Source organism: Myotis nattereri (genome assembly GCF_964212035.1).
Source record: "Myotis nattereri genome assembly, chromosome: 1".
NCBI classification, from domain to species: domain Eukaryota; kingdom Metazoa; phylum Chordata; class Mammalia; order Chiroptera; family Vespertilionidae; genus Myotis; species Myotis nattereri.
The window spans coordinates 27,565,050-27,590,176 of NC_138075.1; the positions used below are offsets into that span (position 1 = coordinate 27,565,050).

At 41.2% G+C, this 25,127-nt stretch overlaps 2 protein-coding genes across 4 annotated transcripts in view; one reads left to right on the top strand and one right to left on the bottom strand.

Annotated features, from left to right (window-relative positions):
• The window catches only part of SLC39A9 (solute carrier family 39 member 9), a 40,863-nt gene extending 32,989 nt beyond the window's left edge, over window positions 1-7,874 (bottom strand). For all 3 annotated transcript variants that reach the window (XM_081099167.1, XM_081099168.1, XM_081099166.1), the window contains exons 1-2: window positions 7,140-7,874; window positions 678-786 (exon numbers count right to left, since the gene is read on the bottom strand). In XM_081099167.1, coding sequence (XP_080955293.1) covers window positions 678-786; window positions 7,140-7,235 — 205 coding nt within the window. In that variant the 5' untranslated portion in view covers window positions 7,236-7,874. The remainder of the gene's footprint in view (window positions 1-677; window positions 787-7,139) is intronic.
• Window positions 7,875-8,332: 458 nt separating this feature from the next.
• On the top strand, window positions 8,333-21,845 carry ERH (ERH mRNA splicing and mitosis factor). Its single transcript, XM_081098248.1, has 4 exons — window positions 8,333-8,434; window positions 11,705-11,792; window positions 14,486-14,606; window positions 21,358-21,845. The coding sequence occupies exons 1-4, from the start codon at window positions 8,432-8,434 to the stop codon at window positions 21,458-21,460; spliced, it is 315 nt and encodes a 104-aa protein (XP_080954374.1). The 5' UTR covers window positions 8,333-8,431; the 3' UTR covers window positions 21,461-21,845.
• Window positions 21,846-25,127: the final 3,282 nt, after the last annotated feature.

Sequence of the window (25,127 nt, forward strand, 5' to 3'; positions counted from 1 at the left end):
TTGCCATGTAATGCAAATTGATTTATTTGCATCACGCTTATTAATCTGTGCAGTTATTCAGTGTCTGGTAAGTTAATGTTCAAGAAAAAATATTAATTTTTATTAAAATGTTCTATTATTTTATGTTAACGATTACTCATTTATTTCAGCCCTTTGTGTTCAGCATGTCTCTATTGAAATAAACCTACGTTTCTATGAAAATTGAAGTTTTTGTTTTTTGCAGCCCACATAAACTTAAACCTTGTTTATCTGGCCCATGTTAGCCTTTGAGTTTGACATGCTTGATCTACAAAGTTTACTATAAAGAGTCCTTAAATCCAAATGTGTACTAATATATCTACATAGTTTTTCAATTAAAGAATACTAAAACTACCCATCATGTAGGATTTGGGGAGTTTTTAAGTAGGCATTAAAAAAGGTCAGTCAGACTTTGAAAGACTGAAATTCATGCATTATTGAAAATAAATCTTAAGTGGTACTCATGAATTGGGGCATTCAAATCACATACTGCTAAGGATGTGTTCAATGTAAAAAATGTCAAACCATCTATTTTAAGAACTCTTTTTAGAGTAGACTTCTATGGCAAATGTCAATTGAGTTCAGAAGAAATACCATTAAGCTCCTTTCAACCCTCCATGTCAATAACATATTTCAAAGAAGGCCTTTCTCTCTCTCACCCTCAAGAATATCTTCATAAAGTGCATGTACTCCTTCAGGCACGATGACTGCCAGTGCAGTTCCACAGAGAAGGCCGGCACCCAAAACAGTCACCAACTTTAGTCGCTCCTGGAAATAAAAAAAGAAAGAAAACTGTTGAAAAGATTGATGAATGAATGGGAAAAAATTTCTGAAGTATCTAATCAAAATTGTGAGCTCTGCTCATTTGTGAAACCAAAATCTACAATGGCTAGTGAAAATAAAATAGGGTCAGCTTCATGAATAATTAATGCCAGTTAAAACATAGAGATGCCATTTTAAAATTTACCAGATTTGCAATGATGTTGGAAAATTTTTCTACTATCCATGACAGGGAGAAATGATCATACTTGTCTAACACTGGCTATAATGTGAATTGCCACTACCTACCTTAACCAGAATTTGGCAATTTAGATTTAAAGTCTCAAAAATGTGAATTCTTTGGTCCAGCAATTTCACTTCTAGAAATTCATCCTAAGGAGTTATGCCCGGGTAATGTGGCTCAATGACTGAGCGTGGACTTATGAACCAGGAGGTCAGTTTGATTCTGGTTAGGCACATGCCCCCAGCTCAATCCCCAGTGGGGGGCGTGCAGGAGGCAGCTTATCAGTGATTCTCTCTTATCATTGATGTCTCTCTCTATCTCTCTCTCTCTCTCTCTCTCTCCCTCTCCTTTCCTCTTTGAGATAAATAAAAATATATATTTTTAAAAAAACATCATTGCCATGGGTTGTCATTTCAGTTTTTATTTTTTCTTAATTTCTTAACTACCTACATCATTTTAGTTGCAATCAGACTTATTTTAAGCACTACATATGTGGCTCCATGTTATTTATATAGATTATTTGTTCACATAATTTCACAGCTTGGGATTCAATCTCAAAACTGTATGTTAGAATTAAAATGCTGACAGGGTCTCTCTTTTGCTTATGGTAAATCACCAAAAAGGTGTATTTGAAGGAAGAACTACATATTCCAAGTGCAGTTCAAAATGAAAAGTGAGTTCCCAAAGTGATAGTTTCTGTCAGAGAAATGAAATATTTGCTCGAGAGGCATGAACACTGCAATGCATTGGTTTTATGATCTTATCTTACAATTTCACAGCTGTAGCCTGACTGAGCCAAAGGACTGACCAGACATATTATTTAAAACAACAGCTTGTACTCATTGCAATTAACTATCAGCTCAAAGCTTTGAAGTCAGTTTAATTTTCTTGGCAGACACCAAGACAGTTAAGTAGTTTTTCTTTCCTTGTTCACCGAAACAGTCAACAATTTGTTTGGTCACACTAAATATAAGTCAATAATTTTTAAAGCTCTTAATATTGAAAATAGTTTATTTCAACCCCCCTTGTACCATGCTCATTTCAGTATTGAACTCATCAACTGTAGTTTCCTAAAAAATTAAAGATGCATCCTTTGTTATAAAACTAATCCCTTCAAGGCTCTATGCACTGAAGAGATGAAACATTTAGGGTAGAGACTAAACTCTTGTTCAAGCAACAAAAGCTTTCTCCAGCCCTAACCAGTTTGGCTCAGTGGATAGAGCGTCGGCCTGCGGACTCAAGGGTCACAGGTTCGATTCCGGTCAAGGGCATGTACCTTGGTTGTGGGCACATCCCCAGTAGGGAGTGTGCAGGAAGCAGCTAATCGATGTTTCTAACTCTCTATCCCTCTCCCTTTCTCTCTGTAAAAAATCAATAAAATATTAAAAAAAAAAAAAAAAGCTTTCTCCATATTCTTACAAACAAACCTAACAAACCTGCTTTAAGGAGATACTTCCTAATGTCAACTTAACTACTACACTATCAGCTAATGAAGGAAAAGAAGGAAGCTCAAATACGAACTTTGTTTTTCAAGTCCTTACATCTGAGACAAGATGCCAAAAAGTTCCCTGCCTCTGAGTAGTAGCTGTGTGACCCTGAGCAAGTTCAGTGTCCTCTATAAGAAGGAGCTGAGCCCTGGCCAATTACTCAGTGGTTAGAGCATTGGCTTGATGACCAAAGGGTCTCACGTTCAATTCCGAGGAAAGGGCACATACCTCAGTTGCAGGTTGAATCCCTGGCCCTGGTTGGGCATGTGTGGGAGGCAACCAATTGATGTGTCTCTCTCAGTTAAATGTCTCTCTCTCCCTCTTCCCTCCCTTCCACTCTCTCTAAAAATCAACGGGGAAAAAAATATCTTTGGGAGAGGATTAAAAAAAAAAAAAAAAAAAGGAGCAGAGATGATGACTACTATTACTATTATTATCATGTAGGAATAGTAGCACACAGCACAAAGTGACTGCCATTATTGCTTATCTTTAACAGCCTCAGCAGCATGCAGAGGAAAGCTTCTAAGCCACAAGAACAACAAAGTAAAACCCAGATACTTGGCTAAAAGTTCAAGTACACAATGCTGTATTTGCCATTTTGCCAGCATCAAATAGGCTTTCCATGTCCTAATGCAATTGACACAGAGGTAATAACAAACAATACTTTATTAATGCCACTACCTCCAATCTTGGAAAACAAGACTAATTCCTTTTCTTTTTGTATAAGAGTCCTTTCTAAATATAAAAGAACTAAACAAAAGTGGAAATCCTATAAGACTGTTCAGTGTGACTACAAAAACGAAAACAAACAAAAGCCCATTGGGAAAGAACCTGGGAAAACATTGGCAATAAATATTGTTATTACTATATAAGATGTTCAACTGAACTGAGAAAATTAAAATAACAAAAATGTGTTTTTATCTATCAAATTAGTAACCAAAGCTTTAAAATTAACGATAGTACTCAGTTTATGAGACTACAGTATCGTTTGCATTTGGAGACGGGGTGAGGGCAGAATGCATTTTTAAAAAACTGATTGCCCAGCCCTACCCGGTTTGGCTCAGTGTATAGAGCATCGGCCTGCGGACTAAAGGGTCCTGGGTTCAGTTCCAGTCAAGGGCACATGCCTGGGTTGCGGGCTCGATCCCCAGTAAGGGGCGTGCAGGAGGCAGCCAATCCATGATTCTCTCCCATCATTGATGTTCTTCTCTCTCTCCCTTCCTCTCTTAAATCAATAAAAATATATTTTAAAAAAACCCCAAAAACTGATTGCCCAGTCAGCATGGCTCAGTGGTTGAGCGCGACCTATGAACCAGGAGGTCATGGCATTGCCGGTTAGGGCACATGCCCGGGTTGCAGGTTGGATCCTGAATGCCCCGGTTGTGGGGTGTGCAGGAGGCAGCTGATCAATGATTCTCATCATTGATGTTTCTCTCTCTCTCTCTCTCTTCCTCTCTGAAATCAATCCTATATAATAAAACCCTAATATGCAAATAGACCAAATAGTGAACCAGTCGCTATGACACACACTGACCACCACAGGGCAGATGCTCAATGCAGGAGCCGCCCCCTGGTGGTCAGTGCACTCCCACAGGGGGAGTGCCACTCAGCCAGAAGCCAGGCTCATGGCTCCCTCTCCCGCCTCTGAGGCAGCGCTAAGGACCCCTCCGGGGATGTCCGACTGCCGGCTTAGGCCTGCTCCCCTTACAGGCCAGGCTGAGGAACTCCCCCTCCTACCCTCAGTGAATGAATGCCATGCACCAGGCCTCTAGTAAAAATATACTTAAAAAGTTTTCAGCCGAAACCGGTTTGGCTCAGTGGATAGAGCGTCGGCCTGCGGACTGAAAGGTCCCAGGTTCGATTCCGGTCAAGGGCATGTACCTGGGTTGCGGGCATATCCCCAGTAGGAGATGTGCAGGAGGCAGCTGATCGATGCTTCTCTCTCATCGATGTTTCTAACTCTCTATCTCTCTCCCTTCCTCTCTGTAAAAAATCAATAAAATATATTTAAAAAAAAAAAAGTTTTCAAAATCAGTACTGAGAATAATGTCAACATTTAAAAAAATCTTTATGTTCTAAATACAGTGTTAAGGCCTATTATTTCACTACAGGCCCAGTGGATGAAAATTCATGCACTGGAGGGGGGGTCCCTCAGCCCGGCCTGCCCCCTCTCACAGTCCAGGAGCCCTCAGGGACGGGAGGTGACCTGGTGATCAGGGGAAGGCGATGCCCCGTCACACCTCTGCTGCTGCCACTGCAGGTAGCACAAGCCTCGGCCAGCCCTGGTTACCTGAGCCTAGGGCGGCCCTGGGCAGCTGGGGGACTTAGGGGACTTGGGGACTCCAGAGGCAGGCCCACCGGTGGGGCTGCGTGGACTGGGAGCAGTCATCTTGTGGCTGTGGGTGCCGCCATTTTTGAGGGTGGGACAGTCAATTAGCATATTCCCTCCTTATTGGCTATGGGTGCCGCCATTTTTGAGGGCGGGGCATCAATTAGCATATTCCCTCTTTATTTTTATTTTTTTATTTTTTTGTTTTATATTCCCTCTTTATTAGATAGGATTATATTCTCAAAACAATCCTATTAGGTCATTTAACAGAGCAGAGTTGGATGTTAAATAACTTGTTCAAGTAGTGACACTGATTCTGAACTATACTACCTGTCTCAGATAGTTCCTTTTGAAATTAGTGGCCATTATTAATCATCTTAAGTTCTTTATTGAAGTTATCTGCATACCTATGGATTTATACTGTTTTAACACATAAATAATGTGTCATCATAATCCAAACTAGTCTGCAATGAGAAAAGTACGAAACTGAGAGAAAGCCTTCAAAAATTTTATAGCAATACGATCATTATAATTACTAAAGGAGTTATTGTATGTCTCTTCAATTTAATAGCACTGCATTTGGGCCTGCATTTTACACGTTCCCCCTCCCCCCCCCCCCCCCCTTTATACTCTAAGTATTTCATTTTTACAAATATATTGGGTCTTCAATGAAATGGAAATTAAAAACAAAGGCTGGTCATTTACCAGATAGCTTGAGGAATATTGCCCTAGAGGTCTAGTGCAAACATAGCTTGTTCTCCCTTACCAGCTCTGTGACAAAAAGAAGACATGCTCAGATAAATAACAATCCTGAGATAACTGATCTAAAAATCCCACTTTAGCCATTGTTAATATCTGAACTTCATCATCAATCAGAGCACCTGCTAAGCTGGGTTTATACTTGGCAATGTTAAGTTGTAGGCTCTCAACACACACATGTAGTATTTCCATTTAGAGTCAAAGAAAACTGCTCATTAACAATTGATTCTAAAAAAAACAATACAATATACAGATGATGTATTATAGAATTGTATACCTGAAACCTATATAATTTTATTAACCAATGTCACCCAATACAATAAAAAAGAAAAAAAAAAGAAAAAAAGAAACAGCTCTGATTCTAGCATACTTCATTAATTTATCCAAGTTACATAATCTGAGTCCTCATCTGTATCTCACTGAGTTTTTAAAACAGTTAGGTAATGTATGCATTAAAGAAAAAATCAGCTCAATGTTGGTATTAGATACCAAAGGGAAACTGAAAAGAAGCAGCAGCAACTCAAGCCTCCCTTCCCCCTGGCTGTGGCGTTAACTATGCCGCAAACTCACAAGGCCTAGTCCCACCTCCTTTCCCATCACAGCCTATCTTCAAGGCCTACCTCACACCTCAGCTGTAACTTTTCCTTTCTACTTCAGGCCCTTCTGCTTTTCCCTATCCTGGGAAAGCACTTCCAGGACCCGCAGTAAAACGGCCTCTTTTACTCAACTCCAGGTCATACTTATGAAATCCTGTCGCCCCCAATGTAGCAGTTTTTCTCCCTAAATCTTTGAGCTCTGTGCACGTTGCGCACTCTTTATGGCAACCTGAAGAACCCATCTCCATTTTCATTGAACAACGCTTTCATCAGTCTTCCTTTCCCCAGTTAGTTTGTTCAGGTAATGACAATTAACCAAAATTTAAAAACATATTAACAAAAATTTCACTTCTAAGCAAAGAGATCTGAAAACAACTTCAAATATCCATTCCAATGCTCTTCTTTAAAAGGAAGTGTGAGTGAAAAACAACCTAATTAAAGTTTTTTAAAGAATATTTTCTTTCTCCATTCTAACACGGGTATCCAAAACACCACCTCTCTTAAAAACAAACACAAAACTATGCTTGATAGTCTCCAAAAAAGAAGTTATGTTGACATTAATTCCTATGAACAAACAACATTCGCCATTTGCATTTCTTCAGAGCAATCCGGAACCTTCATTCCTTGAAACTTCTGAGAAACCAAAAGAATGTTAGTTGGTGCCTCTCTCCAGGGAAAATGCACCGAGCTCCGGACTTCCGGCTGCGGTTCCAGGGAGCTGGGAGTGCTCCCGGACCTGCAGCGGATCCACCCACCCGGGCCCAGCACTCGGAGGCTGACTATAAGGCTTGTTCCCATTGTTAAACGTTGTGCCCCTTTTAAAAAGATGGTCTTCCTTAATAAGACCTTTAGCCCTGGGATTAACTGAGGCAGCGGCTTTCCTTCACCGCTCCCACTACTTCCCAGCGGCCAGCCGGCCAGCTGTCGAACAACTGCGAACTGCTTACCTCCGAGAAATTAACAGCCAAGGGAATGATTCCAGCCACGTAACACCCCGCCAGCATAGCCAGAGACAGCAGGCTGATGGAGACGAAATCATCCATTCTGCCCTCCTGTACGCGCCCACCACCACCGGACTACGGATTTTCAGCGGCTTCCACGGGTTCTTACACGCGCGTCGCGGCTCCAAGCGAACGAGAGGGACTTTCCAGTTCTTCCGTCCTCCCTGCCGGCGGAGGTGTTCCCGGAGCGCCTTTCTCCTGAGCGTACCTGGAAACAGCCCCTGTGGGCTGATGGTAGCATCAGAGAACTTTCAGCAATCTTAGGTCCCCAGCCCCTGAGTTTTCAGACTCCAGTCCCTGGATTCCGGTGCGTTAACAGAGATGGGAAAAGTCAATGGGGGACAAATACGCCGAGAAGCGATTCCTTCAATGGTCGGAATGAGAAGGGCACGATGGGCCCACTCTCTCCACAGACAAGTTGCAGGCGGCAGCAGGAAAAGGAGAAAAGCCCAAGCGAACTTGTTCGTCCTCCCGGCACCCCTCGGTCTTCGGGGCACCCTGCTGGAACCGGTGATCCCCCCCAGCTGGAACCAGCCCACCGGTCCCGGCAAACTCTCCTTCGAGTTTCGAATGAGGAAGGGAGTCCTGTACGTCTCTAACGACGAGGCGGGAGCTCAGCAGCGAATCCGATACAAAGCTCCCTCCGCCCTATAGCCGATGCTCCCCATATCACTCCTCTCCGCTGGGCTTTGACCCGGAGCCACAGATACTACCGCAGCCATGGCCGCCAAGTGGCACCTCTTCAGTATATCCACTTCCGGATTGCCTCATCGCCCCCGCCTTTAAATGGGTTCTTCCGGGTAACAACTGACCTATGGCCCGGCATTCTTACGCTGCCGCCATTTTTGAGCAACTATTTCCGACCCCCCTTTTTTATTGTGTGCTCTGCCTTTTAAATAGTGACTTGTGTCACTATTTACATCTGTGATCACGTTAGCCGTATGTCTCACAATGAGAGTAAGGCCGATAAGCGTTTTGGGGGGAAAAAAATTATTTTTCACATTCCAGAAGTTTCCCTGTGTAGCTCGTCGCCCTTATCCAAGATGGCTGAAACAGGGCCGGAATCCGCTCTAGTTGCCGGAAGTAGGTGAGACTCTATGGTCCCATTGGCTCTTTCGCGCTGCGCCTCTGACGACTTCCGGCGGCTCCTCTCGCGGGGGTTGGCTGTTGGCGGCGTTGTGGTTGAGCTCGTGTGTGGCGGTGTGTCTGCGGCGGCTGCAGTGAAAGAGTTTGGCGCGATGGTAAGAAAAGTCTGAGCGGCTCCTCGAGCCCCCGGCCTCCGGGTGACTCTAGCCCCGTCCATCTTAGACCTAGCCGGTCTGGCGCGAGCGTGCTGCTCCCCGGCCCTCCGCCTGGTGGGTCGACCCTTTCCCTTTCCCTTTCCCTTCCCGCCGCGGAAACGCTTGGCCTGGCCGTAGGCCCCGAGCCCGGGTCCGCCCTGCGGTTGCGCGCCCTCCTGCTGGCTCCGGCGGGGCGTGCGGGGCCCGGGATGCGCTTGTTTCTGACTCGGTAGGGTCACACGTAGGGATGCTGCTCTTTCCCTTCTGACGCCTCAGCCTTCGGTAGGAACAATGGCGAGGGAATGTCCGGAAACCTGTTCCCAGAGCTAACCGTTTGAATTGATTGCAGCCAGGGTTTGGGCCAGGAAGGGGCGTCTTTGCTTAGTAATGTGCTTTCGCGACGATTCTCCCCCACCCCCGCTTTTTTCATTCTGTGCTCTACCTTTTAAAAATATATGTAACTCTTTCTCTTTCCCAGGACCCTTGGTGCCTGGTCTGGCGTTACTCTCAGCCAGGGGTCCTCAAACTACGGCCACATGCAAATACAAATACTGTATTTGTTCCCGTTTTGTTTTTTTACTTCAAGCCTGTTCTTAGCCGCATTTACGTTCTGTTGGAAATGGAGGCTGAAAAGATAGGCCCGGGTAGTAGAGGAGTGGGCGGGCGGGCGGGCGGGCGGGCTTTTTTTTCCTTCTTTTTTTTAATCCCCAAAAGGGAGATGCTCACGGGGATTAAGGGGCTACTTCAACTTTCCTTTTCTGGCTGCTGCAGTTACTGTTCACAGGCTATGCCGCTGTTGTTAAGAAGGCACTTTTTCAGGTTGTACTTTTATGAATTAGGATATTTCAGTATTTGACCCAACATAGCCTCCCAAGGAGGACTACTCATTCGAAAATTGGGTTTCCAGTTCCTGTTTTGTCATAAGTAGCTATGTGACCGTGGGCGAGTCATTTTATCTCTGAGTTTCCTTCTTTCTCTACCTTTTATGTCACTGTTGGGTATTGTGTTACAGTGCTCAGGTCAAAATCTGAAAAAGTGGCAGCAGTTAATATTGACCTATTCTCGTTGGATAAATATCAGTGATGATTCCTTATAAAATTGAAAATTGGAATTCATATTTAAAATGAATGATTACTGCTTCAAAAGCCTTAAACACCTTTGCTTTTTAGTTTCTTTCAAAGCTAATGAGCAAATTGTATGTAATGTAGTATTTCTTCCTCCGTAGAATCACTGAGAATCTAGGGTTCATGTCTGTTAGAGTTGAAAAAAAGTAACACAGCCGGATTAACATTCATTAGAGTGAATCATAGCTGCTTGGTAAGCAGAGAAAAGGGATTTTATTAAAGGTAATTCTGCATAACTTTTTTTTTCTGATTAGGTTTCACAATCTTATTTTTCTATTGTGGCAGATATATTTATATAAATACGTATTTCTATTTGCCTACATGTAATGTTGACGTAAAAAAAAAATCAAACCTGTAAAGAATTTTTGTGAGTTTACTTGAGCCAAACTGTTGACAGTTGCCGGGAAGCAGAATCTCAACGTAATGGGATTATGCTCTGGAGCAGGGCAGTTTTTTTTATCTTGTTATATACATTACAATCAAAAGAGGGGATGTGAGTGACATGAACTCCATTGGTGATAGATTAGGGAGGCGGCAGAAAGCAAAGCGTGGACCTCTGGGATGGGATTCTTTTACTTAGGTGGGTGCGGGATAGTTAAAGTCAACAGTTAATAACAATGAGGGGTTTGTGGTCTCTGCAGAGCGGTGTCTGTGCTTTGAGGGGTCCAGAAAAAGGGAAATTACTTTGACACTCCATTGATACGTTATTGTAGATTCAAAAAGCAATAGGCTCAGTTTAGGTAAAGATTGACCTTTGTTGGGGAAGATAACCAGCCCAGGACGTGACTACCCACCATAACTGCTTTTAGTTAGTTTTAATTTCAGGCCGTCCTTTATGGTTACTTCAGGTCTTTGAGTTTGGGAGACTACCATGCAGGCCTTCCCTGAGCTTGTTACGTTAGTACAGCCATGGGCAAACTATGGCCCGGCCCGTTTGAAATGAATAAAACTAAAACTAAAAAAAAAAGACCGTACCCTTTTATGTAATGATGTTTACTTTGAATTTATATTAGTTCACACAAACACTCCCATCCATGCTTTTGTTCCGGCCCTCCGGTCCAGTTTAAGAACCCATTGTGGCCCTCGAGTCAAAAAGTTTGCCCACCCCTGGATGTGGCCCCTTTTTTGTCCACAGTACTTACAGTTTGTGTGTGTGTGTATATATATATATATATAATTTTTTAAAAATGTACATTTTGCAGTGGTGGTTCTCTCTCTCTCTCTCTCTCTCTCTCTCTCTCTCTCTCTCGAGAGAGAGAGAGAGAGAGAGAGAGAGAGAGCGCCATAAGGAAGCCACGGACTAAATCAGGGGTGGGCAAACTTTTTGACTCGAGGGCCACAATGGGTTCTTAAACTGGACCGGAGGGCCGGAACAAAAGCATGGATGGAGTGTTTGTGTGAACTAATACGTGTTAACACTGCTGCTGGTGAAGGAGCGGAGGGGAGAGCAAGAGAACCCTCCGCTCTTTCGGCTCCGCGAGCCGGATAGAACAGCCGAACAGGCCGGATCCGGCCCGCGGGCCGTAGTTTGCCCACGGCTGGACTAAATCTATCCAGAAGAAGGGAAAAACTGTAAGATAAATATATTGGGATTTTTAATAAAACCAAAAAGCTCCGAAAATAGCTCTAATAAGAAGAAAGTGACCAAAACTGGTTTGGAAAGTATTATGATTTTAAACTGGTTAACAGGAAAGCACTACCACTTAAAAAATAATCATTTTCGCCCTGACTGGTTGGCTCAGTGGATAGAGCGTCAGCCTGCGGACTGAAGGGTCCCGGGTTCAATTCTGATCAAGGACACATGCCTGGGTTGCAGGCTTGATCCCCAGTGGGGTCGTGCAGGAGGCAGCCGATCAATGATTCTCTCTCATCATTGATGTGTCTCTCTCCCTCTCTCTTCCTCTCTGAAATCAATTAAGATATATTAAAAACAATAATAATCATTTTGACTACAGTTGTAAATTTGGTCATTTCTTAGTAATTTTTAACCCTTACTTTTGAGCAGTAAGTATTGAAAATAGATTTGCCATGAAGGACTTTATATCATACTCTGAATTTCTCAAACATGATTAGAACCTTATATTGAAATCACATTTTTCCCTTGCAGTCTCACACTATTTTGCTGGTACAGCCTACCAAGAGACCAGAAGGAAGAACTTATGCTGATTATGAGTCAGTGAATGAGTGCATGGAAGGTGAGTTTAAACACTAATCAGGGGGTAGAAATCATTTTCCCCTGATATTCACTATTAGAATATGTCTCATTTAGGAATTGGGTTTGTTTTGTCCTCCAGATTTCTTGGATTCTTCATTTGAGCAGCAGAAATAGATATTTAGGGATGTTGTTAGAAATAAAAATTACCTCAGAGAATAAAGGCAAATGGAACCAAATCAGTGCAATTTGTTGTGTATTTGATAAGCTTATACTACTGCAGTGATAGTGAGCCTATGACACGTGTGTCAGAGGTGACACGCGAACTCATTTTTTTTGGTTGATTTTTCTTTGTTAAATGGCATTTAAATATATAAAATAAATATCAAAAATATAAATTTTTGTTTTACTATCGTTGCAAATATCAAAAAATTTCTATATGTGACACGGCACCAGAGTTAAGTTAGGGTTTTTCAAAATGCTGACACGCCAAGCTCAAAAGGTTTGCCATCACTGTACTACTGTGAAGAGAACTATTAGCCCTTAGTGTTTCTTTACTTGGTAAACCATTAGATGAGAGCATGTAGATTACAGTCACGGATTTTCATTCTTATATTTAATCATATATATAAGCCTAAAATGCAAAGTGTCCCTGCTGGAGTTTGACTGACGGGGAGTTCGATCACTTGCTATGATGTGCGCTGACCACCAGGGGGCGGCGCGGAATGAAGGAAGGCCCCAGCTAGCAGCTGCTAGGGACCCTACCCTTACACGAATTTCATGCACTGGGCCTCTAGTTACATCATAGAAACCAGTTGTACATGCCCTGTACCCTTTCTAGTAAATAGTCCATTGTTTTCCTATATGGATTTTATAGTCATCTTTTAGCTGCTGCTAGGCATGCCTCTGGATTTGTTGCTATCTAATGCTAACTGGATTCTAATTAAAATGTTCGTTGGGAGTCAGCAATGGGTAGACCTATGAAAAAAGGCTACTTATAATTAGAGACAGATGCTAGGTAGCTGGCACCATGCTTTTTGCCAATTTTTTAATTGAGTTGTTTTCTTATTGAGTCTTAGGAGTCCTTTGCATATTTTGGATAACAGGTTCTTTATCAGATATAAGTACTGCAAAGATTTTCTTTTTCAGTTTGTGACTTGTCTTCACTTTTTTTATTTTTATTGATTTTAGAGAGGAAGGGAGAGAGATAGAAACATCAATGATGAGAGAGAATCATTAATCAGTTGCATCATGCACACCCCACACTGGGGATTGAGCCCACAACCCCGGCATGTGCCCTGACCCGGAATTGAACCATGACCTCCTGGTTCATAGGTCAACGCTCAACCACTGAGCCATGCTGCCCAAGCCTTTTCACTTTCTTGATAGTGTCTTTAAAGCACAAAAGGTTTAAATTTTTATGAACTCTGGCCAGCAACTCCAGTACAATGTTGAATCCAAGTGGCAAGAACAGATAGATATTGTAATGTTCTTCCTAATCTTTGAGTGGGAAAGCATCTAGTCTTTCACTGTTAATTATGATGGTAGTTGTGGGTCAGTGCAAGTATTTGAAGCGGAAATGGACCGAAAAGGTTATGCTTGCATTTTGTAGGAACAAGAGAAGAGTGTGTCACTGAATAAAAAATAATGTGCCTTTTAGATATTTCTGTTAATGTAGGCTTTCTGTCAGTGATTTTGCTTGTTTTATTGTATTTTTATTACTTATATTTGAGTACTTATGTGCTTATTATTGTGCTAGTCGCTTTTTATGCGTTATTTCATACACTGTTCACAAGAGCTCTATGAAGGTACTGTTATCTCCATTTGACAGAGTTCAGGAGATGGAGTCAAGTCTGAATCCACAGTCAAGGATGTTAAATACTGTTATGATAATCTCTTCCTCGTTGCCTATTTTGTTTTGTTTTGTTTTGGGGGGGGGGGTGTTGTCTGTGGTGTCTTTTTTGCATTGTATCAGATTTTGAAAGCAAAATAGAAAAGCATCTGTTTGTCATCTATCATTCCTAAGTGGTGATTTCCTTTACTCTGAGGCTTTAGGAATGTTTATATTAAAAAGCCTGATAAGACCCATTATTTAGTCCTCACTTGTTGGAACCATCATATGATAAGTCTTTAAAGTCCTTTTAGATCCAATGGCTTGTAGTTATTTTATTATTAAGGCACAAAACACCAACATTTTGGTGAATTTATAAATTTTTTTAATATGGAACATTTCACAAATTTGTGTGTCATCCTTGTGCAGGGGGCCATGCTCATCTTTGTATTGTTCCAATTTTAGTATATGTGCTGCCAAAGCGAGCACTGTACTTTTTTTTTTTTTTAATGAAATAGCTGGTGGTAACAGGTAAAACAAATGTAGCCAACTTATTTTCCCAGCCCAAGTTTATGAAAATAAGTATTGTAATATCATATAACACTATTCATATTTAAAGTTTAAACAATTGGCCAAAACCGGTTTGGCTCAGTGGATAGAGCGTCGGCTTGCGGACTGAAAGGTCCCAGGTTCGATTCCGGTCAGGGGCATGTACCTGGGTTGCGGGCGCATCCCCAGTGGGAGATGTGCAGGAGGCAGCTGATCGATGTTTCTCTCTCATCGATGTTTCTAACTCTCTATCTCTCTCCCTTCCTCTCTGTAAAAAATCAATAAAATATATTTAAAAAAAAATAAAGTTTAAACAATTGTAAAATCTTGGTTTCCTCCCTCCCCCATTCTCTTAGGCGTTTGTAAAATGTATGAAGAACATCTGAAGAGAATGAATCCCAACAGCCCCTCTATCACATATGATATCAGCCAGTTGTTCGATTTTATTGATGATCTGGCGGACCTCAGCTGTCTTGTGTAAGTATTTACCACCATGTATCTTAAGTTGTATTTTTCTGTTGTTTATTCATCTATTTAAGGTGGTTTATGGTGTTGGGAGCTCACTCTGTGCCTGACACTGATCTTTGCATTCTGACTGCTAGGTAGTAACTAATATTTCCTCTACATATGGCTTATAAGTTATGTTGGCAACATAAAGACAGGAAAATGTAAGAACTTTGCTAATTTGATGCAGAGAGGATGCTAACTAAGAAGTTCAAAGTTGTGATTCTTTGTTCCTTAAACTAAACAATCTTTTTTCTTAGTTTTTCCCCCCTTGTGGTCTTTGTCCTTAAAACAAAGGCTTTGGCCCTAACCGGTTTGGCTCAGTGGATAGAGCGTCGGCCTGTGGACTAAAGATCCCAGGTTCAATTCGGTCAAGGGCATGTACCTTGGTTGTGGGCACATCCCCAGTAGGAGGTGTGCAGGAAGCAGCTGATTGATGTTTCTCTCTCATCGATGTTTCTGACTCTCTGTCCCTCTCTCTTTCTCTCTGTAAAAAATCAATAAAATATATTTAAAAAAAAAAAAACCAACAAAGGCTTTGGATTAAAACTAGTTATTTCGTCTTCATAGCACTATTTTTAAAATGTAAATATATGCAAGACTGAAATGGAATTTAATTTTAATCCTACCCAGTGTTAACCATGTATATTTTGGTATGTTAGAATGTGAGATTTTTTAGACCCATATTTTCTATTCTCAGATTTTTTTCATGCCAGACACTGTGCTAGAAGTAACTGGTTTTTGGTGGTGAAAAATATGTATGCCCTAATTCTAAAATAAAAAGCTTGGAAAGCTATAAGAGGCCAACAAAGCTGCAGGTATGCTAACGAGAAAAGAGGAATTGTAGGCAGCCAACAAGGAGAACCAAGAACTGATGACATGATCTAGAGTGAGAAATTGATGACTTTAGTTAGGATCATGGACAGTTCAGTAACAGTAAAGTAGGGAGTGCATGCAGATGTAGAAGTTGGAGAAAATTGTTTTCGTTTTGCCAGGAAAATAGGAAGCATGGACACCATTTAGAGTCAAGGGTGAGGGAGAAGGTAGTGAAGGTTTATGGAAGGTAGGAAATAATCCAGGAGGGTGAAGGGGTTAGGGAAATGTGTGATTTATGAGATATCTGATAATACATTTAAAATGAAATAAATCATTGTGATAATGGGTTTTTTCCTAGTCTTTTTTTAAAAAAAAATTTATATTGACTTTAGGGAGAGAGAGGGAAACATCAATTTGTTGTTCCACTTATTCATTCATTGATTGGTATGTGCCTTAACAGGGCATCAAACCCAAAACCTTGGCATTTCGGGATGACACTCTAACCAACTGAGCGCACCTGGCTAGAGCCTAGTCACTTTTAACCTGATGGTTACAGGTAGATAATTAGTAAATACACTGTTAAAAGTTGAGGGTATATGCAAGTGAGTATTGTGCAGGGGACTGAATGACCATGAAATAAATGTAAGTGGGGTTTGGGGTGAGGTGGAGACAGAAATAGGATCAATTAATTATAGGTCACAGTGGGGTCAAAGGGTTGTTGAATGAAATGCTTGAAATTGGGTTATTGATGTTGATAGTAATAAGGTAAAGTAAAACCTCTTCAACATCTACCATCTGGAACAATTTGGTTCTCAACAAAGTTGTTCACAAGACAGAAAAAATGTAAAAATGTCTCCTTTGGGGTTGACAACCCTTTCAGCTGATACATCAGCATGACAAAAAGCATCTCTCAGGACATCTTGTTGTGAATATTTTTGGGTTTTTTTGTTTTGTTTTTTGCTTTTGTTGCTGGCAAAATGGACGATTAGCACAATTTTAAAACATGAGGCCATCAAGAGTGCTGATGTTGCTAAGGGTGTGAAAGTGCTCTGAAACAGCTATCACAGACAATTGAATAAGTAGAGAAATTGTTAATTTGATAAATCAACCTGTGATAGCATTTAGAAGGAAAAAGCGAAGATGCTGCATATTGACTTCTTGTAAGACAACCCTACATTGAGTGCTAAAAGTGATTCATTTAAGGCTAGTAGGGGGTGGGGTTCGATAAATTTAAGAAAAGCGTTTGTTTATAGATTACAAACAGTACATTAGACATGTACTATATATAAGAAAGGTTAAAATGGAATCATTTGGAGGTCTTACATTATTTCTAATGGGGGAAAATGATTCTGTTTTCAAACAAATCCTTTTTTGAACAGCCTTCTGGAATGAATTAAGTTGGAGAACCCAGGTTCGACTGTAAAGGGATCTGGTCAAAGAAAGGGAAGGGACAGGATCATTGGAGGAGAAACGTTCAAGGCACTGAGAGGCCCAGATGTTGGCATTTCATGTACTGAATATGAAATCACCGATACCATATATTTACTTTCTAGAATTTCATGTGAGAACAGGGAGTAGGATGCTGAATTACTTAAATTTAAGGCTCATGCTTTAGTCACCATGAGAGGTTTTGGTTAAGAGCTAGCTGGAGTTTCAGAATTAGCCATAGCTATGCTTGAATGCTGGCTCTGTCTTTGGCTGGTTACCTGGGGCAAGTTAGTTTAATATTGCTAATCCTCAGTTTGCTAATTTGGAAAATTTAGATAAATTTACCTCACAGGACTACCTGTGAGGATCCAGTGCTTGCTTAGCACAACAGTATTGGCTAAATAACAAGAACTCCATTTTTAATCCTCACCCAAGGATATTTTTCTATTGATTTTTAAAGAGAGGAAAAGATAGAAATATCTATGTGAGAGAAACACATAGATTGTTTTGCCTCCTGCGCGCACCCTGACCAGGGCCCAGGCCAGAGAGGCACCTGCAACTGAGGTACATACCCTTGGCCAGAATCAAACCATGGACCCTTCAGTCCACAGGCAGATGCTCCATCCACTGAGCCAAACCAGCTAGGGCAGGAACTCCATTTTTAAATAGAGTGACAAAATTAGGGCAGGGTTTTTATTTATTTAATATATTTTTATTGATTTCAGAGAGGAAGGGAGAGGGAGAGATAGGAACATCAATGATGAGGGAGATTCATGGATCGGCTGCCTCCTACATGCCCCTTACTGGGGATCAAGCCCGCAACCCGGGCATATGCCCTTCACTAGAATCGAACCCAGGACCCTTCAGTCCGCAGGCCAATGCTCAACCAGCTAGGGCTAGGGCAGGTTTTTAAATTACAAATCGATTTATTATTTAAAATTTGCCACAAATAAGATGATAATTTTGAAATGCCACAGTTGAGTTAAATTGTACTGTTAACTAATAAAAAGGTGTTGGGGTTTTTTGACAGTGAAAATTACACAAAGTAAAAATGGTTTTAAGAGATATACTGCAGCCCTAGCAGGTGTGCTCAGTGGTTGTAGCATCAGCCCACAGACAGAAGGGTCTCAGGTTCAATTCCTCTCCAAGGGCATGTACCTGGGTAGTGCTGGTTTGATCCCCTTGGTTGGGGTGCAGTTGGGGTGCATTGCAAGAGGGAGCCAAATTGTGTGTCTCTCTCACATCGCTGTTTCTCTTTCCCACTTCCCCCTCCCTCAATTCCACTTTCTCTAAAACTCAGTGAGGAGAAATCCTCAGATGCGGATTAATAACAAATAGACACAGTGCAAGTATGTCATTATGACAATTAGTACATCCTGCCCCTCCCCTTTTTCTGGGATTCTGTCTTGGGCTGTTGTTTACTCCTTAGGCCAGGAATTGAGTTCAATTTTGGTTTGTTGTTCTTTTGTTTTTTTTAAATATTTTTTTTATTTTTATAGAAAGGAAGGAAGGGGGAGAGAAACATCAACGTGAAAAACATAGATTGGCTGCCTCCTGCCCACCCCCTACTGGGGATAGAGCCTGAAACCCAGGCATGTGCCCTGACAGGGAATCATACATACTTTCAACCTTTCAGTTCACAAGAGGACACCCAACCAACTGAGCCACAACAGCCAGGGCAAGCCCAATTTTGGTTTGTAAATTACTGTGTACTCATTAAGTTTATTTGGCAATGACAGGACTTTTTATAGGATGAAAGTAACAGCTTTTTAAATATGTAGGCTGTTTTTGTTTAAAGACAAAAGGGACATTTTTATTCTTAGTTATTGTAATGAGGAGGTACTCATCAGAAAGACAACCTGAAAGCAGTGAAGACACTGGCTGATTTCAACTCTCAGCCCCTAGCTTCTATTCTATAAACCTGCAGTCTGAGCATAACACTAGGCTAAATGATTCATCTGTGCCAACAACTTGGGATTTTATAAATGTACTTAACATTTAATTGTCTCATTTTCAAGCACCAGTTAGCAGCCATCAACACACAGCTTTCCATAAAGAAAGCGTTATTACTTTTTCTTGAGTTGAAAATAGTGTGCAAGTTGATGAATTCCTAAATGTTCACTACCAAAGTGATCTTATTGGGGTGAGGGTGTAGTCTAAATAAATAAGGCTGTTCCACCCAGATATTAGAGTTCTGAAAATTCCTATTCCTTTTTTAGTTCTTTTCCAGTGTTAATATAAATATTTTAGTCTATTCTGCCATACCATGAAATAGACTAGATTAGTACTTAATTAGGAAGGGGGGCGGGATTTATTCAGCCTGGCCAGCAGGACTCAGTGGTTGAGAATCAACCTATGAATCAGGAGGTCACGGCACATTTTTAGAGAGAGGAAGGGACGGAGACAGGAAGGGTCAGGGCACATGCCCAGATTGCAGGCTCTATTTTCAATGTGGGGCTTGCAGGAGGCAGCTGATCAATGATTTTATCATTGATGCTCTCCCCTTCCTCTCTAAAATCAATAAAAATAAATATTTTTTAAAAGAATATTTAAATAAAATTGTTTTACTTTTGTAACATACGGACATTAATAAAAAGCCAAGTGTTTATTTTTATTTGGTTAAGCATTTTATAAAAGAAAGCTTGTTCATTTTTAATAAACCACTCAAGGGAAGACTATGACAATTCCTTTTGAGTTTCTCTAGCCAAAAACTGGAGTGCAGTGGTACCAGTGAGGACTCTACTCTCACAGGGTTGTAAAAAGGATTGAATTTAATTTTTTGCTGACTTGACAAAAAAAAAGGTATAATTTTGATTCATTCAAAAGGGATGGCTATTGGTGTGTTGGCTCTTATTTTTTTATTTGACAACTAGTGGCCTGGTGCAGGAAATTCGTGCACATTAAAAGGGAATTAATTAGAGCAGCGGTTCTCAACCTGTGGGTCGCGGCCCCTTTGGCGGTCGAACGACCCTTTCACAGGGGTCGCCTAAGACCATCCTGCATATCAGGTATTTACATTACGATTCATAACAGTAGCAACATTATAGTTATGAAGTAGCAATGAAAATAATTTTATGGTTGGGTCACAACATGAACTGTATTTTTTTTTTTTAACAGAGAGGAAGGGAGAGAGATAGAGAGTTAGAAACATCTATGAGAGAGAAACATTGATCAGCCGCCTCCTGCACATCTCCCACTGGGTATGTGCCCGCAACCAAGGTACATGCCCTTGACCGGAATCGAACCTGGAACCTTTCAGTCCGCAGGCCGATGCTCTATCCACTGAGCCAAACCAGTTTCGGTGAGGAACTGTATTTAAAGGGCCAGAAGGTTGAGGACCACTGAACTAGAGGAAATATTTTAATATTGCTATTCGCCTTTTCTCTATAAGTGTCAGAGATGAAAGAAAATTAGTAAAATGTATATGAAAACCTTCCTCCTGTCAGAGTCTGGGGCTCGCTGCAGGACCCAGAGTCAAGTCCCCACCCAACTGTGCATGCCCCAAAATAGCGCGAGACCCAGACCTGGCTGGCCCCACCCCCATTGGGAAAGATCCAGACCCATCAAGTCCCACTAGGCAGGAAGTGCAGCCTCAGGTCCCCCATCAAGCCCCACTGGGCTGGGGGTGCAGCCTCAGGTCTGCTGTCAAGCCCCACTGGGCAGGGGCACATCCGCAGGTCTCCAGGCACACCCTGAGGTCCCCCAGCCCAGCACTGGGATGGGGGGCCTGTCTTGAGGTCCCCCGTCAAGCCCCACTGGGCAGGGGGCACAGCCTCAGGTCCCTGCTGATTGCTCGTTAAGGCTCGTTATGGGAACTTGGCCTCCACGGTGAGCTCAGCCATCTTGTGTTACGGAATCCCTGCCTCCCCTGTGGGTGCAGCCATCTTGACCGTTATGGTGTGACAGTCAATTTGCATATTCCCGCTTTATTAGATATGATATAAGGGAAAAGAGGTCAATCAGGTATTGCGTGTTCTAAGAATTGTTGGGGCATACAGTTGAAAATCGCTGTCCTAGGGGACCCCCCCCCTTTTTTTAGGCAAACTGCACCTTTGCATCTCTTAGATGCCATGCAGTGTTTCTACCAGATGGTACACATAGCTTAAAAATTCAACGTGTAATCAGCTCTTTTACATTTTTTAAAAATATACTATTGATTTTAGAGAGGAAGGGAGAGGGAAAGAGAAAGAAACATCAATGAGAGAGAATCATTGATCAGCTGCCTCCCTCATGCCCCCTACTGGGAATTGAGCCCGTAACCCAGGCGTGTGCCCTTGACTGGAATCGAACCTGGGACCCTTCAGTCCACAGGCTGATGCTGTATCCACTGAGACACACCAGCGCCCTTTCACATTTTCATTAAGTTCATGTATGACCATGTGTGTATCTGTGCCAGCATTGGGTAGTTATAATTTGAAGTTTAAAAAAAACAACCCAAAAACACATGACAATTATTGTTTATTACTTTTCTGTTCCTCAGTTACCGAGCTGATACCCAGACATACCAGCCTTATAACAAAGATTGGATTAAAGAGAAGATCTACGTGCTCCTTCGTCGACAGGCCCAACAGGCCGGGAAATAGTTGTGCTGGAAGCATTTGGGGGTTGGGGGTGGGCTTGGAACACAGGTGTGTACAGCTGTCTGTAGTGAAGTTTTGTATTATAGTAATCCTGTTTCCATTTTGGTACACTCTAGCCAGGATTGAATGTGTTAGATGATATGTGAGGATCTTGTTCAATCTGAACTCCCATCACCCCCCTTTTTTCTCTTTTTTTACTTAAACATTGTTTTGATGACTTAACTAAAAGTTTTTCTTTGTCAGTTAATGTTGATTCCAATCCTTCATATCTGCTTTATAACATTCACTGTACTAACCCTTCTTCAAGTTGGGGTGGGGGGTAGTGACAGTTTAATTATGTGCTAAGATAAAGTCTTAGTGAAAAACAAATAAATGTTCTTTAGTTATATTTTTCCCCTGGTTGCTTTTTATTTTATTTATTTATTTATTTTTCTACATTTTTTGGTCTCTAAACATGAACATTGAATTTTCTTGCAAAGCATTAGTCTCAAAACTAATAGCCTGCTACAGAATTTGAAGTTGAACTTGATGTGATTTATGTAATGCTAACAAGCTTTTTCTGGTCTTGTGAGTCTCATTTGTAGATTCAAGGTTTGCACTTACTGTGGATGCAAGCATTATGAAAGACTCTCTGGTGACGTGGCTTATCTGTAGCAGCAGGCCGGTTAGCTCCTTCTCAGCTTTGCTTATGTGCTCTCAGTGGGAAGTCCTGTGCCCTCTCATAGCCTTCAGCATTTGAATGGCACTCTTGTATGGCAGTGTAAGGGTAAGGGAAGGACATCAGAAAAATACAGGATAATCTTGCTTTTAATGTAGAATGTGGTCAGATTTGACTTGAACATACAGTATATTGTACCTCCAGTCGTCAAGTACGTGGACATTTCCTGATTCTGCTATTATGACTGATAGCCAATAGTATCTTTATGCACTATGAGTTTGGCAGGGTTTTTGGAGGCTTCATGAGTGCCCCTATATTCTCCTTGTCCCCAAACCCATTTCTACATTAGGGCCAAATTCTAAGTTAGTATTTATATGTGCACACTTTTTCTACAGAGTAATTGTTCTATCAATGTCATCACTGTATCAAAGGATTATTAAAATTAGGGTGCCTTACCAAAATTATAGCTGTAGTTATTTCATGTGAACCAGCCAATATTTTTAAATATGTGTTTTTAATTAATTTCAGAGAGGAAGGGAGAGAGAGAGACAGAAACATCAATGATGAGAGAATCATTGATCATCTGCCTCCTGTAAACCTCACACTGGGGTTCGAGCTCACAACCCAGGCATGTGTTCTAACTGGGACTCAAACCGTGGCCTCCTGGTTCATGGGTTGACACTGAACTACACCAGTTGGGCTGAACCAGCGAAATTTTAAAGCTAAGATATTTTCACAGGAAAAATAATCCAAAAGTAAATCAGATTGTCCTACTTCTCACTTGGCCTATCCTATTAATATAGTTTTATTTCTCTAACAGTAGAAATAAAACTATATTAATAGGATAGGCCAAGTGAGTTTTTTAATTTTAGTTTTTTTCAAAAACATTCTGAGCACATCTGGAAAGAATGGAATCCCTTGATTTTTAGATACAATACAGTTTCTATATTGGACTTAACAGAGGAAAATAAAATTTACTGTGGAATGTGAGAAAATATATGGGTCCTAGATATTGGGTGATGAGAGCAAAAAGGAGGGATGCATTATTTTGAGTCATACTTTATAAGGCTTAAGGTAGAATAGGATTGGAATAAATATGGAAAAATACAAATTTAACTATCTAGAATTACACAGAAGAGGAGAAGTAGCTTTTTCATTGTGAAGGTAAAGTCTGATGAAACTTAGTGGTCTGGCCAAGCTACAACCACTGTTATGTCAGGGAGTTGGAGTATTGATTGTGTGGCCTTTCCCCAACCACAGGTAAAACAGGTTTGATTTCTGTTTATAAAGTGACATTTTATACTGCTACATAAAGGTAAAACCTACCAAACAAATTAAAAAGTTCCTGGTTCTCTATTTCACCTGGTTTTACATACCTGGAAATTTCTATAATATTTACTGGCAGTACTATTAGCATTTGATCTAAGAGGTTTCTGGAGTATAAAAGAGAAATTTTAACTATCTCACTTTACTTGCAGTTCTGTGGCTTAAAATATTTCAGCAATTCACTAAATGCCTTAGGCACTGTTTGGATAAGTTATATATCTTACTCCTGTGTTTGGGTGGAAATGGTGGTGAACTGTTTACTTTCACCAAGGGATGAGCAGAAAATTTTTTGTCCTAAAAGCAGACCAGACTTTGGGTTGGAGGAAAAAGAGCAGGGCAGTTGTTAGTATGACACCAGCTTCATGTGAGTGTGGCACATCCTTTATTATAGGTGGAGAATGTCCAGCCTGTGGGCCATATAAGGCCCTCAAAATAATTTGGTCTGGCCCTACCAAGGCATTAAGGGTGGGTTAATTAAATGTTTGACCAAATATAGCAGGCTAATTTTTAAGTTGATAACTTCGTGTAGCTCTCAAATAATGTTATAAATATCCAAATGGCCCTTGGTAGGAAAAAGGTTCCTCATCCCTGCTTATCAGATTGCTAATTTTTGAAGATTGGAATGAAAATTGGGATTAATATATGAACTGTTTAAAAATAAATATTACTATATTTGTAGAGGTACTTTAGAAGAAGAAATATTAATTTATATATTAGCATAATGATAATGGCATTTACTAGTTAGGAAACATTTTTACATATTTAATCATCACAACAACCCTTTGAGGTAGGAAAAATTATTCCTCTATTGGTGAAAAAATAAGTTCAGATTCTTCAAGGTGTTCACCCAGATTACACAGCAATACCGCAAAAACTGTACTAAATGAAAAAGACATGGTCTTAACCTCAAAGATCTTGAGTGTTGGGAGCCTCACAAAATGAATAGTTGTGAGGTAAGTGATGGATCTCTGATGCCTATCAAAGGAAACTTTAGATTCATCTGGATTCATAAATACATGAATAGGTCACATTTGTCACCTATTTACTCAAAAGTAAACAGGAGACAGCTCACCAACCCAGCATCATCATTAAAAGTTTCTCTTCCATGGGAGTGAGTAGTCTTCATGGCAGTTTACACAGCCATCCAAGATTTATTCTCTGGACACACCACAAATGATAGCTCAAGTGCAAGAAATAAGACCGGTAAGTTTAAGAGTTAGCTTGGCTTAGAGACCTCGTATAAAACAGGTGCCACAATCCTATCTAATAAGAGAGAAACATGGTAATTGGCGTATGACCGCTACCCTTCCCATTGGCTAATCAGGGTGATATGCAAATTAACTGCCAGCCAAGATGGTGGCTGGCAGCCAGGCAGCTTGAAACTAACATGAGGCTTGCTTGCTTCAGTGATGGAGGACTCCAACACTCCCCGCCTGCCGCTGCCGGCCTCTGAGCTGCAACTCTAAGCAACTATGTAACAAATATAGAAGCTAAACAAAACCCCAGAAACCTGCATTAGTCCGCCGGGCTTCAGCCAGCAGGATCGCAACATTGTAAGCAAAGGCCAGAAACCTTTCAGCAGTGGAGGCCTAAGAGTTGGAGCCAAGCCTCAAAGCTAAAGCTGGCCCAGAATAAAAAAAAAGGAGCGGTTGGGAGCTTCAGTCACCCCCAGCCTGAAAACAGCCC

Excerpts from the sequence above, each read along its gene's own strand:
- ERH (XM_081098248.1), top strand. Across the intron at positions 11,793-14,485 it reads AGTGAATGAGTGCATGGAAG|GCGTTTGTAAAATGTATGAA; the intron begins GTGAGTTTAAAC and ends CCATTCTCTTAG. Across the intron at positions 14,607-21,357 it reads GCGGACCTCAGCTGTCTTGT|TTACCGAGCTGATACCCAGA; the intron begins GTAAGTATTTAC and ends TCTGTTCCTCAG.